This window comes from Bacillus rossius, chromosome 6 (genome assembly GCF_032445375.1).
Source record: "Bacillus rossius redtenbacheri isolate Brsri chromosome 6, Brsri_v3, whole genome shotgun sequence".
Classification (NCBI taxonomy): domain Eukaryota; kingdom Metazoa; phylum Arthropoda; class Insecta; order Phasmatodea; family Bacillidae; genus Bacillus; species Bacillus rossius.
In genome coordinates, this window is record NC_086334.1 from 31,941,428 (window position 1) to 31,954,746 (window position 13,319).

The following is a 13,319-nucleotide window of genomic DNA, read 5'->3' on the forward strand; positions in this document are numbered from 1 at the left end:
TTAATGGAAGAAAAGTAAGTTTTTTTCACTGCTGTGGATGAGATACTTTATAATTAAATGGAGCAATTTTTTTTTTTTTTTTAACCTTTTTCACTCCACAAACTTCCTACGCAGGTTATATAAAAATTGTACCGCACTGCGCGTAATCTAAAATTATATTTAATACCTGAAAAAATAATTTTATTTACTGTCACTATATCAAGCTGGCATATACATTTTTACCTACAAAATAAACGCGTGAGATTTTTTCAGAACTTCGCATCTTTTATAGAAAGTAAATTTAAAAAAAAATAGTTTTTTTTATATCTGGAAACTGAAATTAAAAAAATAGACTTGAAAAATTCATTAAATAGAAATAGCTGTATACGCGATTACCCAGGGATAGAAAAAATATAAGGTCCAGCATAAGCTCGTAAACTTAGCACTACAGGAGGGACAGATATTTCAAATGCAACGGTTATTACATTTACGAGGGAATAAACGTGTCCTTTGTAGTTTCTGGAGAACACATTCCGTAGGCATGATGGTTCTGCATTTCCGCGCCGTTGACGAGACTTTCAATTATACGCAAATTTCATATCAAAGCGAAATTTTCACGAGCGAACTCTAGAAAGCTGAATCAGAAACAGTTTACCAAATAATAAATGAAGAATACGCAATTGTTTATTTAAAGTGTATGCCACAGAGAAACCTCAAAAAACTGACAAAGTTATGAGTAATCAAACACACAGAAAACAAGCCAAAATCAGTCGATGATCAAGAAATTTTCCGACCAGTTCCCCTCACAGGATCCTCAGCGTTGTCTATGCATTTTAACTTTTTATATCGGCTGAGTTTATAGTGCGTCAAGGAACAAAAGAGCATTCTCGGACATTAACATTAGCGCCTGCTCTACGTACGTTTGCCAGTTGTCGGCATTTGTAGCTTGTTTTCTGTGTGTCGTGCAGTTGGGGGGCGGGATGCGGGGTCGGGCGCACTCACCGTCTCTGCTCATGCCGACCGCGATGCACTTCTTGAGGCGGCAGTACTGGCAGCGGTTCCTGTTGATGCGCAGGATGGAGCACTGCTGGTTCTTGGTGCACGGGCGGTACTGTATCTTCTGCTGGATGCTGCGCCGGAAGAAGCCCTGCGCACAGCGAGCACACGGCGCGTCAGCGCGCGTTCCCTCCACCATCTCCTCCTCCTCCTCCTCGCCGCCCCCGGGCTTCCCCTCGCCCGCGGCGGCCGTGGCGTCGTCGCGACACTCGCACACGCACCCCATGGTCCTCGCGCACCCTCGCACCCGGGCCAGACAGACACGCACAACCGCTCGCCTGCGAGTCTCGCCCCGCACTGAGCGCGCGCCTCGCTCCGGAGGCGGGCGGTGCGATCGGGGCTCGGGGTGACCCACTTGCGGGCCGTTCACCCCGGGACACGCTCCCCCTCTCCCCCTCCCTCCCTACGGGGGTGTCCTGGGGCTCCCCCCCCCTCCTCCCCTAACGCGAGCAGGGAAAGTGAGAGTCGCACGGGCGGAGGGTTTCGTCACCACGTCCCCCCCCCCCACTCCTCAGAGACTATAGGTGTGTACCAACCCTCGGGCTGCCCGCTGCCAACCCCCCTACGAACACTCTCTCTGGCGCAACAACCCCTGTCCGCCTGCCGAAATTTAAAAAAAAAAAAAAAAAATTGTTCCTACACGACGCAATGCATTTTTTAAAATTATTCTTAGCTCGCCTCGGTCAGACATCTTCTAATGAAAGAGAACTTACGTGCGTTACAACACTCATTTAAATTCTCTGCTTAACCTGTGAGTTAGCAAATTCAAAACAATCATCGGATAGAATTTCCAAGACGTGACCGAAATTTCAAATCTCACAGGCTAGCTATCGAAACCTTAGGGGCGATGACCCCCAGAGAATTTATATTTGGTCACTGGTATGTACGGGTTTCTCTTACAATAAAGCAACTAGAGCGTGTATACAATAGGGAAACATGAGCATAGTTATTATGTAAAACAGTATTTTTTTAAAAATATAACTTACACATACTAATTATTACTTTTCGGTCAACGTACACTTAAGTTTAACACCACGTCTCACACATGTAACTATGGTCACACTAAGCTCACAGCCGTCTACACCGAGGGCCACTTGGGCCGAGGGGCGTAACTAATCACCTGATCAACCAATGCCAGCGAGCTCTTGAATCTCCGTGCTTCAGGCTCCCACACAACGTTACTCTAACTACTGCCGTAGAGAAACATTCGCTATCCGTTTCCTTGCGAAACAAACACTTTAGACTATTTGCAATTCATAAAAAAATAAAGACAATGTCATAATAATCACGTGAAAGCGAAACTTGAACATTGTAAAGTAGCCTCGACGGTTGATTGGTCCGATTACTCGCATTCCAAACAAGGCAAACGTAGAGGCCGGCGGAGTTTCCTTTGGGTTTTCCCGTTGCCACTCTCATCTCAAGACGTCGACGTCCCAATAGTGAACGTTTACTTTTCAACTGCGCCGTGCGAATCAAAAAGAGGGGTGTGTAAATTGCAGGGCGTGTGGTGTGCTCGGCTCCCGAGACCGCGAACCATAAGGGCGAAGGGACATCGGGCCCAGCGCGGCGACGTCGCCCTTACAGCGCGCGCCGCGCAGCTGCCCCAGGTTGCCAAAGAGCGCTCGGCGCTATCAACCTCGCGACCCGCGCCGCGGGGTTCAACGACCGCCGGTGGCCCACTTCTCTCTCTCTCTCTCTCTCTCTCTCTCTCTCTCTCTCTCTTCGCGGCCGGCCAGATAAACACATTTACATTTGACATGGCCGCAGGGGAGAGGGAAGAAAGAAGAGGGGGGGAGGGTAAAGGGAAGTTCCCCCCTCCAATCGGTCATCCACCAGTCATCGACGACCAGATGCGCGCGCGCTGCCTGCTCTGACGTCACCGCGCTAATTACTCATTCCTCGGAAACCCATATACCTACGTCAGAAATAGCTCGGGGTCACTCCACCGCGTCTCCCCCTCCCCCAACCATTCCTCCCTCCCACCCAACTCCACTCCCCTTCCTCAACGAGTCAGTGACCTGCCAACGTGTCGATATCCCCGCGGGTCCAGGAAACGTCGATTACCGCGAAAACTCATTCCCCAAGGACCGGGACTGAACACTCCTGTTCGCCTTCCCCGAATCGAAACCACCGATGATATTGCACTAAGTGAATAACAACTGTTAAAAATATTTGTGGAGGAACAACAAATTCAAGGGACGTATCGACTTAAAATTTTAGAAACAGTACTTAAATAAAAGTAATGACGAAACAAAGGCAAAAATAAAATTAAAATGGCATGTGAGACCGAACCATAAAAATATTCAGTCGTATCGAATAGTATGTTCTCCGAAATGACAACTTGAGCATTAAGGCGAGGCCGCAGAGCATCGTGCTGAGCTCCGTTTGTGCTAAAACGGGTGTTTCCACGCACGTTTTAAGGTATTGTAATTGGTATAAAGAAGTTCAGGAAACCTTTATATTCAATATTACACCATACAAATACGGGATCACCGCTTAATTCCCACAAAGGCGTGTTAACGAAGCGAAGACTAAACGCCAGTTCGTTGCCTGGTGCGTAGAGGCTATGAGGCGCGAGCCACTGTCGCACTTATCGCCCCTCGCGCTTAGAGAGCTCGGAATACAAAATCCCCATAGAACAAACAAAATTGGACCACATGTTTGTTTTTAATATTTCAAAAGTTTTAAATTATTAAACTGATTTGTACAATAGCCCATCACTGTGGAACAACCTCTCAACATAAAATTCCGGCAAAGGCAATGTGCCCAAAATACTTTTTTTATTTTTCCGTCAAGGCACTTTGCCTGTCCGTATTTTGGACAACACTATGAAGTGTTCGAAGTTTTTTTTTTTAAGTTGTGTGCCTGACTGCAACGTAAGAAGTAGAGCAAAACCAGTCGAATGCTTTCACTACTGACAAAGTAACTTTTAATTTCAGTTTTTCTAACCCACGAACCCAACTGGAATGACGACTTTCATCACCAGAGACAGCGCCCGGGAATGTGCGACTCTGCACGTGAACCCTTATAGCCTCTCTCGTGTAACTGGCCACAAATACAACAGTTTTAAAAAATGTAGTACCAATGATCTAAGTATCCTTCCACCACTGCTGTTCTGTCAAAAGTACTCGTGAACAACTTCAAGTGGTTTTCAGTGTTGTAAAAAAATGTTCACGTGACTTTTTGCAAGTGACAGTTGGGAAATTTATGCCTACTACGTATTTGAGAACAGTCAATTAGCGACAAGACACATATTTTATCTGGGCGATCTACCGGAACGAGCACATAAAGGTTAGCAATAGCTTGGTTCCAGCACCGATTTAGCCTCCCCTGCCGAAGACAGCCCGTGAGGGCGCCAGTGACGTCACGTTACGGGCGGGGAATGTCCGGGGCTGGTAGCCAGTCGTAAAGGTAGATTAGTGCCATGGTGGGGTGGAAGGAGAGGAAGGGAAGGAGAGCGAGAGAGAGAGAGAGAGAGAGAGAGAGATATGTTACACGCACCGCGTTTCCAAGACGCCGTTAGCTTCCAGTTCCAGGTAGGCGACGTGACGTCACCGCGCGACCTACCGCAACAATGGAGAGTACCGTAGCGCGCACGCGCCTCTACAACTTCGGCATTCCACTCAACTGATTCGTCTATGACTTAAAATATACATTTCTTGGCTGTGCGATATACACGCACAGATAATTATAAAAAAAACACAAAAAAAAATTAAGAAATTTTTCGAGTAAAGCATACATACATGAACGCCATACATTTTTTTTTTTTTTAGCTCGCTCTATATCTTATTCGTTTTCATTAGTTTATCCGAACAGATTTTTTTTTTTTTTTTTTTAGAAATAATTGAAGAAAAAAAGATTGTAAGAAGATGATTAACTTCAAGTGCTTGAGAGTAACATTACTGGCGTGAAACAAAATGAATTCCCCCCCCCCCCCCCCCCCCCCCGTATCTGAAAGATGCGCGTAGTTGCGCGGTCAGTGAACCCGTCCTCAGAACAAAGGAGCAACGACAACCATCGCGTCGCTGGTGTCCTGCCGTTCTTTCCTCGTCGACTGTCCAATAACTGTTACTGAACATTGTTGTTTATTCCGTTTCAAACTAGCCCGCTTGTGCAGTTCTTGGAATTTAAAGAATGGCCAACAATACATCACGGTAAAATGACAGCCAAGAACGAGGGAACGACCACAGGCCAGCGACCTCTGAACCGATTTATCCCGGCCACCGCAGAGGCGGCGAACTGTCCTCATCAATGCCCGTGTACGCAAACACAATGCAAATGCCAATTGGTTCTGGGGCGGTTGCGAAAAGCCACGAGAGCTGTTACGATAGGTGGCCTAATTTCCAACCTCTCGAACTGGGTCGCTCCCCCCCCCCCCCTCCAACCGCTGCCGGGCAGTGTCGGAAAGCGAGGTGACTGACTTCTTGGGTAACGATCGTCGAGAAACTCCCCAGGTCGATCACCCGATCGATTCGGCCGTCGCACTGTCCCAGAACAACGCCACGTAACCGCGGAGGTACACACGCGGCGTCGCAAGACACCGCCGACCGACCGCGCACAGGAGCGCAGTTACGCCATCCTGCCGAGCCGAGGCACGGCATGCATTCTTGCGCGTTTCTGATTGGCTTATAGTACCATAGGACAAGTCAATCTGCATTATGGTCTGTTGCTGAATGATTACGAAAACTTTGGCAGGTCCCTACATATCGCCAGCTACGCACTCTTCTAAAGATTTGATCGCCTGCATTGGCCACCAGACAACAAGACAAAATTGCTCAAGTAGAAAGCGTTTCAAAAAGTCAGCTCGATTATTCTAGAGCCTTTTAAGTTCCTAAATAATTTCCATTGCGCCATTTCTGATGTGTTTTTTTTTACAGGGCAAAATTACTAAAATAATCTACGATACTTCTAAAGTTAAAAAATCATAGTGCATTAACGTTTAAATATGAACTATTCAGATATTATATGTTATTTTTCAGAAAACCCACATACTACCATTTTTCCCTTATATAATTTGTGGGTGTGTGTGTATATATATATGCAACTGCATGTAAATATGCAGAATTTCAAAAAGAAAAATTCCTCATAAATCTTTCAATATTTCTCACAGGGTCTACCCTCATCAATAAATAATGTCCACAGTATAAATATAGTCTATCCCACAAGCGAGTGACAGATTTAGGTAGCATTTCAAGCATATAATTTCACTGGATAAAAAAAAAAGATTACTTTGTTTTAGAAAAAAAAACCAGGTTAGCCAACCATTTGCCAGTATTCCTCTCAGCTGTCCGACTTAAAAAACAAAAACAAGCTGATAAACCGACCGTGCAGAAAAGTGCACTTGTCCGTGGGATGGACCGTACGTGCGCGAGTCCATCCCTACGCGTGGGCGCCAGGGCAGTGTAGAGGGGGGGGGGGGGGGGGGAGGGGAGGGGAAAGGTCAGCTCCGGTCGTTCACCCGACGGTTCGGACGCGCACAGGTGTGACGCCTTTTATTTTCGGGAAACTTCCAAGTTCTTCACAGCCGGCCGGGTTTGTTTCCCACGACGGCCAGACGGCCGCAACGCGCGGCGCGCACTGTCCACTTCTCTCCGCGAGAGAGCGAGAGAGTGAGTGAGAGGGGAGGAGAAGAGAAAAGATGGAACCCTGGTGTGGGAAGAGAAGGAGAAGAAGAAAGGGGGCCCCGCCTCCTCCTCCCCCCCCCCCCCCCCCAGGGAACACCGCATGACGTAACTCGCCGAGTAACTAATCCAACTGATCTCCGCCCCCGCGACCCAACAAGGAAAACAAACTTCCGAGTTGCGATACTAAGTGACCACGATTTTTTTTCCTTCCCTCGCTAAATCACAAGATAACAGAAGCAATTTTTTAAAAACTTAAAATTGACCTACATAGTACATAAAAAAAAAAAAACAAACGGCATGAGAATGCAGTAACGCAACATGACCCTATGTTTTGCGATTTTTTTCTTTCGTTTGAGGTAAATTCCAACTAATTTTTCACTTTAAAAGCACCGAAATTTTTGGTTTTGTTAAGTACTTTAGCCTCGTGCATTCTACATGCTTTTACTGAAAAAAAAAATTACAGGCAAGAAGTTGCATTTGACTAATTGCGTTGTTGGTCACACACTGTGAGTTCATGTTTCTGACCTGAGATATTAGTTTTTATAAGTAATTTGTTAAATCTCTCGTCTCGCTTAGTCACTTTAAGATGATTAGATCTTAATTTCCTGCAGATACACAACTTTAAACAAATAAAAAAAATAATTAGTGAATTTTGAGACTAAGTACGTACCAATTAAATTTCATTTGAAAAATAATGAAGACAGTTACAAAACGAAAGAAAAAAAAAACCACTGCATGACAACTTGTGAATTAAATTATAGAGTCCATAATGCAAATAGAATATTAAAACAAAAAAGCTTGACGCCGTGATTTGGATGCAAATATTTCAAGCGAATCTCTAAAATTGGTAACAGTATTTGTCAGAGATGTAAAACAGCGAGCGACAGTGAAGTTTGATGGCCGACGAGCTGTGTCGCTCTCCAACGCGCCTGCGCGCCAGTGAAAACTCGCGATTGGGCGAGTGTTCGTGGAGGAGAAGGGTGGGGGAGGGGGGTTAGGGGCAGGGGGAAGAAGGGGTGATGGAGTGAAGCAGGAGGGAGGGGGGGGGGGGGAGGACAGCAAGCAGCCTCGGCCCCGAATAGCGCTGCTCCAGTTTCGCTTTTGTCCGCCCCGAAGGGGGCAACGACCGCGCCGATCTGGGGCACCACCCTGCCGCTTGACTCGCCGCGCGCGCAGCTCACCACACACACACACACACTCACACACACGCGAGCCCAGCGGCGGTGACGTCACACCACGAGCGCGCGCGGCGCGATCTCGCCGCTTTAAAGAACAAAAGTTAGTTTGCCGGTGTGGAAGAGGGGGGGGGGGGAAGGTACTCGCACTTCCCTCTGCGCTGTACGGTCACGTTTACAGAGAGCCCCCCCCCGGTTGACGCGACAGTGACTATCACGATAGTTCTCCCGTTTTAAAATTTACGACGGTGATACTACATAGATTATTTCACAGCACACACTGTTGCCAACTTTGCGGCGAGAATTCCTACAACCAGGAAAGTGGAAGGGAAATGAAAAAGATTACGTGATAACCACTTTAATGAGGCACGAAATATATAATTTAAATAAAAAGTTAAATTTTGTTTTTGGTAGCGTAAAGGTTGAATAAATTTTTACAGAACTAACATTAGATATCAGAAAGGCATTGATTCCGATTCGTTTTAGTCAATACGTCCCCGCGCGCGGTCAAAATAAAAAATTGTGTTGCGCCTGCCGCGCAAGGAGCTATGCAACCCGCAACGTACTCCACAGTTGCAGGCTTGCATAACCGCAGGACTTCTTTGGGCCATGGGCAAAATAAAGAGAGAGAGAGAGAGAGAAAGGACACGAGTGGTCATACTGGGCGATGAAAATTACCGCACATTCAACTTTCTCAGACTTCAGTCAAATATATGGGATAACATAAAAATAACATAAAAATGTAACAAAGAGCAGGTAAAATTGTTTTTAGTAATATCTATTTGGTGCTTGCGTACAAAATACGTTTTAACACTTTGGAATTTTTTTTCTACATACATATTATCTTATCTTAATTTTGAGTAATAATTACAATGAGTTAGCGAGGTTACACTGCATGTTCCGCCACTGTGATAGGGGCGAGGATGCACCTGACTCTCTCGCGAGTATAGTCCTTACTGACTCGGCTGGCGCGGAACGTCTGGCGGCCGGCGGCAACCAGGCTCGCTCGCGCGCGGGAAAGGGAGGGGAAGCTCGTGGCCTGGTGGGAGGGGGGGGGGGAGAGGAAGGTTTACGAGGGGAGAGGGAAGTGGTGTGGGCGGTGGCGCTCGTAGCGGCGAGTCCCGTTACTAGCCCGGGACGCCGAAGTGCCCCGATGGAGGGCAAGGCCGGTCGTTCCCCCCTCGTGCCGCAGGTCATTGCACCTCGCGGGCGACACTGCACCGCCCCCCCTCCCACTCACACTACCCCCCTCCACCAACCCGCTATCGCCAGATCTCGAGCACGTACATCTGCGCACATCGAAATGAACACTCGCGCCCCAATTTTCCCTCAGGCCTTCTTACCTAACCTCTCTTCCGCCATGTTGCTTGGGCTGTGTGAAAACAGTGTTTCATTTTCACTGACACTCCTTTTCAGCACTGCTCAAGATCCGACCACCAGTTTTTTCATAGTATTTTCTTTTCAGCTAGACCTTTTTTTTGTTTTAAAAAAGAAACAAAAAACCGCTTTATTTCATAAACCAATTCAATTAATATTGTCACCGTAAATTTTGATTACGTATATAAAAAATTATACTAATAATTTATTTTTGAATCGCTCTCCCTTTCTCCTTCGCCAATGAATTGAGAGTGTGAAAAAATACAATTTACCCACAACTCAAGAGCAAAGATAAATTTTCTGCGTGGCCCATGCATAGTTTTAGTTTCTTTTATGAATGTAATCGGATAACATAGTAAATTATTAAAATTCCAGTGAATAGACTGCAGATGTCTCAGGCAGGTTGGCGGCACACGAGGAAAAGTTGTTCCATGCCTTGACGCGTTATTAAAAGTGTAATTTTTAAACTGATGGTCAACAAAAGGGAAATCGCCTGAATGTGCCACATTTTGGAAGTTATCATTCGCGCAATAGTGCCACTTTTACAGTAGTTTTCAATCAATTCGACAGCTTTGGTGTGAACGATACAGAAGCGCAATTCAGAAGAACGACCACAAGATTAATATGACTTGCGGATTGAGGAATACCAGACCAAACTTGAAACACGTGTATCAGAAGGTTAAGTGAAGGCTACCGGGAACCATGCTAGCTTTGTTACAGCAAAATTACCACTGCCAAGGTCATAGTATCTTTGCGTTGATAAAACAACACATTGGTAGGTTAGCATGGTGCCAAACCCTACGCTATTGAATACAGCCGCATAAGCTGATAGCATTGGCTAATCATTTAACATTACCGACAACCTGACAGGATGAAATTCCGTTTTTTTTCCCCAAAGATACGTTATGGATTAATGTTCGGATGAACGCGAAAGTACTACACATACGGGAAGCGAAATTGGTTCCTAGATCGTCTATTGGTCGCTCTGTGTGTGTGTGTGTGTGTAAAGGATGGGGGGAGGGGACGTCTCATTGGTTGCATCTGCCACCTGGAGAGTTAGCCCCCGGGCTCTGGGTTCCGCTTCTTGACGTCAGGGTACTCTGTGCTCGGGCGAAGCAGACACGGCAGAAAGGCAGCGGACCGCAACGTCTCGGCGCCGGAGGGAGAAGGGGAGAGGGGAGGGGGAGGCCGGCTCCGCCAATGGCCGACGTCACGGCGGCTGCCCCGAAAGCCGCGAGGTAACCAGGTTACCGGCCTGTGGGAAGGACGGCTCCCAGATCGACGACCGACAGCCGAACAACTTTCCCGCTTCCGGGGGGGGGGGGGGGGGGTCGCTCGCCGCAACTCTTAGTTTCTGCACCCCCTATAGCCGCCGCCGGACTCCAGCGCGTCGCGGCTGTGTGTCTGCGCGACCACCCCCCCCCCCCTCCCAAACCTACCCAGGGCGACATGGGGGCTCTGTTTCCCGGGGACGTTGCCGTTATATCCACCCCTTTCCTCCCCGCCAGCTTACCACCTCTCGCCGTCTCTAATCATCCCAGTAGCGAATCCAGAGAGAGGGGGGGGGGGGCTAAGGGGCTCAAGCCCTCTCCAAAAGCATATGGGTCCACTATTGTTTTAGTGTTTGCCTTGATAAAGCCTAGCCTCCGCTAGGTCAAGCCCCTCCCAAACCAAAATCCTGGATCCGCCACTGAATCATCCCGATTACAAAGAGACGTTAAGGGGCCCGCCTAGTTTATGGATGTATTCGTGTTGAATACTGGCTCTTCTAGGCGCAAGGCTCTGAACTAGCGCGCAGTCTTACTCGTCCTGCATAGAATAAACCATGGCCTCTGAGTGGTGATGATAACACTATAAGACGGGGGGAAAAACGAAGGTAAAGGCTATGTGCTTTAGATAATCTGTACCTGGCATTCCATGTCTAAAAATTATTCTTAAAACACGTGTTCATGCACTTTTCACTCTCCAAAACAATAAAGTTAAAAAAAAAAAATACGGAAACAGAACTACTGATCCACCCTCGCGCAATTTTAAAAGCTTTTCGTAAACAGACACCACTCGGTTATCTTGAGCAGTTTTTAAATCACGTAGTTTCTTCTGAAGATCTGCACACCGTTATGTGTGCCCCGAATACGAGTCCCTAAGCCACTTTTCATTCAGTCCGCGTTTGCGAGAAAATACCGTACATTGGAACCCTCGGATATTGATCCTGCCCGACATGAAACTGTCTTATCTAGGACAGAAGCAGCCTTGACCACTCTTCTAATTTAACCACGCCCCGATACTAAAAAAAAAGGTATGTGATTTATAAAGATAGCTAGTATCATGCTTGTGTTCGAATTGGGGGTTCATCAGCTAAGTCAAAACTATTACACAAAAAAAGTCTCGGCGATAACTTTTATATATATATATTTTATTTGGGACATCCGAACTAAAGAATGCTGCTTTCTGTTCAAGATAAACAAGCAATGGTATATCGTCGAGGACTGTACATACTCGCGCGCCGCACACAGAAGGCCTCCCATATAGGCAGCCTGCAGCACGGACTTGCTATGCCGGTGGCATACCGCATCAGGGTTCAACGTCACCAATGGAATTTGTAGAACGCCACAAAACAGGAAAATCACATTGACTTGCGACACTATGTTATCCACTTACAAAAACTTGTGTTCACTGCTATGTCAATGACCTGTGTTATTACTGTATATAGCTATCAATATTTTACAAAAAAAGTAAATTAATATGTTTAATTATTTCAACAAAAAATACACTACGATATTTTACCCCAAATATTACACATCCGTAAACGCTGTAACTGACAGTAATCCTAAAGTACTGAATTAATGTACGTATTGTTATAAGTTTTCTAACTTTTGACTTAAATGTCGAAACAACTGGTGCTTTATTCAATTTCCCAAAATATTCGTTAAGCTGTGAACCCAAAAATAATATCCTTGATTTTATAGACATTCAAGATTATATTATAAGAGAACATACAGTTTGGTACAGACACGCTGTATTGACCAAATTATCTCACAGAAACATAACACAAAACTATAACGAAATGATATTTATTTAAGATTCATACGAATTTTTCTAATTTATTAATACAATTTTCAAATGATGCTCGTTTGCAGGCTCGCGGAAGTTAAATCTACGCAGGTTGTCAAACGAAGAGTCCGCTTAAAAAGATAGTAATAATAATGAACAAGGATAAGCAGTGTGTAGTGAGTGTCTTTGCAAATCTTTTATAAATTTGAAAAAAAGTAATTTCGAAAATTGGTTAAAGTTATTTTGTTTAACTTCTGATTACATGAATCTGTTGCTTTAACATCCTTCTAGTATTAATTTATTATGTTCTGAATTTACACTTAATGATAAACACTAGGGTATATTAAATAAAACTTTCAATAAAATTCACCAGTAAAATAAGTGTTACTATGTTACTAACTACCAAGCAAAATCAGATAGAAAAGGAGTGACGAGTTACAATTTCTTAAAATATAATTCACCGTTAAAGAAAAAAAAATGTTATCGTCAGTAGGATTTGTGTCCGTGAATTTAACATCGAGTGAAAATTTTCCAAACGCTTTACGTTAGTATACAATTCAGTCAAATCAGCGAGTGGTGCAAGTGCATATGCAATGTGTGCGCCTAAAATGGGACACTTCTCGAAAGGAGTACCAGCGTTACTCATTTCCCAACTGTCACTTGTAAAGCATCGCATGATGCTTGTTCACGGACAGTGACAACCACGTTGGAAGGATGCGTAGACCACTGGCACTGCGTTTTTGAACTGCCAATTTCGAGGTAAGTTAACATGACACCGGGCTATATATCAACTGTAAAATTTTGCCAGTCGAGCTCACGAAAGACTACTGTCCGCATACGTATCTGACGGCATATCTACGGACGGTTTTTTTTGGTTTTGTTTTTTTGTCGCCATAAATAATGTATTGAGCTAGGAGGAGCGCACGTAACGAGATAAGGCGAGATATGGATGACGTGAGGTCAGCGACCTGTAACTTCGGCTCCCATAAGGAACAGTTCGCTTTGACAAGGGGAAGGGGGGAAGAAGGGGGGTGGGTGGGGGCAGAGTGCGCAGTTG

The 13,319-nt window shown here is 45.6% G+C and overlaps 1 protein-coding gene across 3 annotated transcripts in view; it reads right to left on the reverse strand.

Moving 5' to 3' along the window:
- The window catches only part of LOC134532983 (ecdysone-inducible protein E75), a 247,832-nt gene that overhangs the window by 17,540 nt on the left and 216,973 nt on the right, over positions 1-13,319 (reverse strand). For all 3 annotated transcript variants that reach the window (XM_063370080.1, XM_063370081.1, XM_063370082.1), the window contains exon 3: positions 982-1,126. In XM_063370080.1, the coding sequence (XP_063226150.1) occupies positions 982-1,126 (145 nt within the window). The remainder of the gene's footprint in view (positions 1-981; positions 1,127-13,319) is intronic.